At 35.7% G+C, this 5,286-nt stretch overlaps 1 protein-coding gene across 1 annotated transcript; it reads left to right on the plus strand.

Annotated features, from left to right (window-relative positions):
* The first annotated feature begins 1,365 nt into the window (after nucleotides 1–1,365).
* On the plus strand, nucleotides 1,366–3,314 carry LOC149545016 (protein DMR6-LIKE OXYGENASE 2-like). The gene is made up of 4 exons (XM_089795528.1): nucleotides 1,366–1,720; nucleotides 1,813–2,060; nucleotides 2,154–2,475; nucleotides 2,760–3,314. The coding sequence occupies exons 1-4, from the start codon at nucleotides 1,478–1,480 to the stop codon at nucleotides 3,009–3,011; spliced, it is 1,065 nt and encodes a 354-aa protein (XP_089651654.1). The 5' UTR covers nucleotides 1,366–1,477; the 3' UTR covers nucleotides 3,012–3,314.
* Nucleotides 3,315–5,286: the final 1,972 nt, after the last annotated feature.

A 5,286-nucleotide genomic window follows, 5' to 3' on the forward strand; every position in this document is an offset into this window, starting at 1 on the left:
TTTTTCTACCAACTCCTCTGAATTTTTCGACATCACCATGTTGCAGGTAAAGCAGTCTTCGTAAGTTAAATAAAAAACACTCAAGATGAAAATGTAGAGGTAGTAAAAGACCATCATAAGGATGCAAGGTTTCTCGAAGACCAAAAAACCTCTTTCCTCCACACGAGTGAATTATCCCTTTCCTTTCGCAATCACCCAATGCCAGCTATATTTGGAGTGGGGAATGAGCGAGGTGTCTTTATTATCTTTTTCAGTTAGTTTTTTGAATCTAAACAAATCCATAACCTTAGTCCTTTTGCAGAAATAATAATAATTCACAGCAAGGAGATCATAAAAGTGTATCAACATATAATCTTGCCAAACGTAAACTTTATGAGGCAATTTGCTTTCCCACCCAAGCGAAAAATTGAAGATGTGCCACTTGGTGTGATGGTTAGTATGTCAGTGTTAGTAGTACACTCATGTTCCATCAACACTTTAGTTGATGATGAAATTAGGTTGATGTCCTCCCATTCTATTAGCCTCATGACACTATGTCCGAATTTAGCCAACTCATCAGTCACAACATTGCCTTCAAGGTAAATATGATCCACCTAGATTTCCTGGCATTCCTCCATCAACTTACAAACTTCTTCAATTATCACCTTGATCGCCCATCTACTCTGACTTTCTCCTTTAATGGCTTTAATAATTAACATCGAGTCCCCCTTGACTACCAGCTTGTTAATTCCACATTTCCTCGTGAATCTCATTCCCCATAGAAGAGCTAAGGCTTCAGCTTCATTGTTTAAGCCACCTCCATAGTTTCTAGAATAAGCCATAAACATTCTCCCCATAGAAATGTGTAAGACACCCCCAGCTGCAGTACTTCCCATCATGGTAGAGCCATCAAAATTAAGCTTTATGCATGTCTTAGGAGGTGGGTTCCACATTGTTTTCTTCCTAGTCAGAACTTTAGAGTTGTCAAATTGTACCACCATATGTCTCACTTCCTAGGCCGAAGCCCACTACATATTATAATATAGTTGAATACTTTCTTTATAATATTTATTTATGAACATTCATTTTCTCTAAATGTTCTACATTTTATCTTTTACAAGTGACCAAAAATGAAGACTCAAGTTATGTCACAGCTCTTGTTTTATTTAAAAAACAAAAAAAATCTTATTCTTAAATAATATATGATGTATGCTATTTAAACCGACCAAAATTTGGTTGTATACATACGCTGTCCAACCCTAAACAAAACGCGGACATATCGAGGAAATCGGGCGGTTGAATCGAGCGCTACAGCTGCTGATACTTATTATTGTAACATTATCCACCAAGGATAAAGTTTTAAATAAATTAATAAATGAAAAGCCCTTTGCAATCATCTATATTTTCGAATCGAAGCTATAGCGCTTCCTCAATCCAAAGCAATCCCATTTCTCTGGAAAACCCCAGTTGAAGGGTTTCTTCTGTTTTTCCTTGCGAGATGCCATCTACAGCCCCCGTTCAGACCCATTTTAATGTTGTTGAGAAACTCCTGTCAAATGGATTCAATCATCTCCGTGTTGACGACAATTACATACTTCCTCCCAATGAACGCCCCCAAATGGATGAGGTTTCCGATTCTTATAGAATTTCAGTAATAGACCTCAAAGATTTGGATGGTTCTACCAGAAAATCGGTGGTGAATGAGATCAAGCGTGCTTGTGAGGAGGATGGTTTCTTCCAGGTAAAGTATTTATTTGTTTTCCTCTTACCCCTTAATAAAAAACTTATTTGGTTCTGATTCAATTTCCTGAATGCATGTTATGACAAATCTAGATTGTGAATCACGGGGTGGGAGAGGATCTGATGAAAAGCATGATGGATGTTGCCAACGATTTTTTCGAAATGCCCATAGAAGACAAAGCGTGTCTCTGTTCAGAGGACCCGAGGCTACCGGTGAGGCTTACTACCAGCTTCAATGCCACCAAAGACAAATTCCTCAACTGGATGGATGTTCTAACACAACAATGCCATCCTCTGGAGGAATACATCTATCAGTGGCCCGAAAAACCTTTAGCCTACAGGTACTTAGTAAACAGAATACCAAAAATGAACAAAATTTTCAGTAAGAATTTTCAAACTAGCAGAAATGAGTTTCTTTAACGTTGGTAGTACAGAGACATTGCGGGGGAGTATGCTAAGGAAATAAGAGCCCTCACGTTGAGGCTCTTGGCTGCTATTTCTGAGGCTATGGAGCAGGATTCCGATTATTTGAATAGAGTATTTAAGAATCATAGGCAAACGATGAACATAAACTATTATCCTCCATGCCCTGATCCAAATCTCACCCTTGGCTTAGTACCTCATTCAGATCCAGGAGGTATCACTGTTCTGATGCAAGGAGATGTTAGCGGTCTGCAAGTGCTCCAAGATGGGAAATGGTTCGCAGTGGAACCCACACCCAATGCCCTTGTGGTCAATTTGGGCGACCAGTTGCAGGTTTATCACAATTCATATGATTACAATGTAGAGATTAATATGTTTCTCCAATCCATAATACTATTTGAAATTGAGTTGGGTATAAATGACTTGATGATTGATGTTTGGAATGGAAGTCTCTGTTTCTTGTACAGATAATTGATCTCTTTCATTAAGATTTATAATCTATGTGTGATGTGTTTTTCTTATGGTCTCAGACAATGAGTAGCATATTTAGTTTGAAACTATTCTCAGAATTCCCGTGTTGTGAACTTCCTTTTGATGATGTGAATTGTTTATATTAGGTATTGAGCAATGGGAGATTCCAGAGCGTTGAGCATAGGGCTGTAACAAACAGTGGTATTGCTCGTATAACCATTCCTACATTCTATAGCCCTTCGATGGATGCACTCATTGCTCCTGCAGAATCAATGGTGGATGAGGAGTATCCGGCTCAGTACAGAGGATTCACGTATGGGGAATTCTTTGAGGCATTCCGGAGCCAGGGATTGAAGAGCAAGAGCATTTTGGATAGCTTCAAGACTGAAACTGGATAATGATGTTGCTGATTGATGATTTATCTATTCCAATGAGGATCTGGAACATGTTTATCTATTCCTCTATAATTGACTGTTGTAGATATCAAATATGTTTTTGTTGATGTCCAGAAATTCTCTCTTTTAGAGGTTTGCTTTTGTATTCTTTCTGCAATAGATTGGAGATGGAATGTGTGGCCAACTATTTATATTCTACACATTCCATACATTCCATTCATTGCGGCAGCGGATGGCTTAAACATCACACTAAGGCTTGAAATTAGAATAAAAGTGTTGAATAGTCAATTTTTTTTTTTTCCCAAACTTCAATTTTCCATTAGTGTGTGATGTTTAAGGGTGACCTTTTGACGGAACCTAAGTGACGTATTTGATAATTGTAATTTGTGTATATGAATGTGATTATATCTCTTTGTAGAGCTCTAGAGTAAGGGGTTGTGTAGTAGTGTATGTAATTGTGAATATTTACAAGTGTAGATGATTATAGTGTCTGATATTTTGAATAGTCAACTATGTCAATAGTTTAGAAGATACATTATGTTTCAGTTCAACTAACATATTTGCTCATAAACAAATCATATTCTACCTTCTACTGAAGAATTCATGTTTCATTTGTAAGCTCTTTGCATCTTGCACTATGGTTATTTGGCTTATCCTACAAGTCCATTTAGAGCATTGAGCTTCGTGGTAGTGAGTTTAAATCAAGAGTCGTGAGCTTCCTTGGCCTAAATCCTAAAACTATTGTAATCAATTTTCATAGAATGAAATATTTCTCATTTTGATTTTCTCCACATTGGGTTTTCCAAATAGAAATCTTGGTGCCTTTTTGTGTTGTACTTTTTGTTTCTATTATTTCCTTCTACACATGTTAAATGAAATGACTGGATAATAAGAGGTTATTTTTCAATATACCTTGATTTAATATATGTTAATTCACCCCCTCACCTCACCATCTAAAAGTGTTCAACAATTGGCATCAGAGAAAGGTTCCTAAAGTAGAAATTTAACAACCAAGGTAGATCCAAGATTTGAGTACAATGTTTGAGCCAGATTTTTTTTAGAAGTTCGAGAACTACAAGGATGAGATGATAGGGTTATATATCTTGAGAAATAATTAAGACTTTCTCTTGTTGATCTAGAAGATGCCCAATATGTATGAAAGAAATATAAAGAAAAACTGAAGAAGGTGACAAATAACATTGCCCATTTGAAGATTCAAGTTGAAGAAGGAAAGAAAACTATTGATACTTTTATTGTTACATGTCAAATACAAAGAGTTCACTATTCTTTAAGAAATTGTGACCTTAAGAAAGAAATTGGAGGGTGCAAAGAACAAGTTGGCAAGGCGTTGAAGCTCAAAAGTGATAGTGATCTATTGGATGAAATGTTAAGCTTCTATAAACCATCAAAGAACAAAGATGGTATTGGTTTTGATATTCCTAAAAGTTCTAAGGCTCCTAGAAAAGATGAAAATGATAAGGAAGAGATGAAGGATGAATCCAAGAATACAAATGATGATCAAAAGTGTTTCACTAAAATTTGGAATAGGAAAAATATACTAATTTCCAATCCTACTTAAATCATGTATTCTCGACTTTTCAATTATAATTATTTTTCATGCAACAATTTTGGACTTAGAGATAGTAAATGTAGAATTTGTAGTGGATCTCAACCATTTGATATTCCTCTAAGACAATAAAAGAATATTTGATAATATTTCCTTATGTGAGTGTGTAGCTTCACACACATCCTTTTCATAGTTGTAGATACTCTTTTGGTCCCATATGCATAACACAGTGACACACTTTTTCAATGGATATGTCTTACATTTTTTTTTTGAGAAACTATTAGATTAATTTTGGACCATTGCACCTACATTTTAACCATGGTTGAGAAGCAAGACAATGGTATCATGCAAACAACTTCATTGGACGTGTAGTGAAACTCACTCATGTAGATGGATACGAGTTGTCTACATCTTTGATCGATAATGCTATTTCTATTATTTGTGTATGATCATTGCTTGAGAAATCCCAAATAGAGAACTCATATAGATTGTTGTCTTCCTGATCATCATCCTTTTAGAGAATGTTTTTCTAGATATTGCACCATTTATAATAATTTACATATTCTTTATGCTTCAATGATTCTCATGTTCATAATACTTAAGTTTACTTAGGTAAACTCATTTATTAGGTAGGTGGATATTATTGAGTCCTATTTGGACTCTTAACTCATCCTTGAGGATATTATTATTGATGGGAAGATTCCTTGTAAA

Source organism: Cupressus sempervirens, chromosome 8 (assembly GCF_028749045.1).
Source record: "Cupressus sempervirens isolate cs-2001-9-10 chromosome 8, ASM2874904v1, whole genome shotgun sequence".
Classification (NCBI taxonomy): Eukaryota; Viridiplantae; Streptophyta; class Pinopsida; order Cupressales; family Cupressaceae; genus Cupressus; species Cupressus sempervirens.

Excerpts from the sequence above, each read along its gene's own strand:
- LOC149545016 (XM_089795528.1), top strand. The coding sequence starts at position 1,478 with ATGCCATCTACAGCCCCCGTTCAGACCCATTTTAATGTTGTTGAGAAA. Across the intron at positions 1,721-1,812 it reads AGGAGGATGGTTTCTTCCAG|ATTGTGAATCACGGGGTGGG; the intron begins GTAAAGTATTTA and ends TGACAAATCTAG. Across the intron at positions 2,476-2,759 it reads ATTTGGGCGACCAGTTGCAG|GTATTGAGCAATGGGAGATT; the intron begins GTTTATCACAAT and ends TGTTTATATTAG.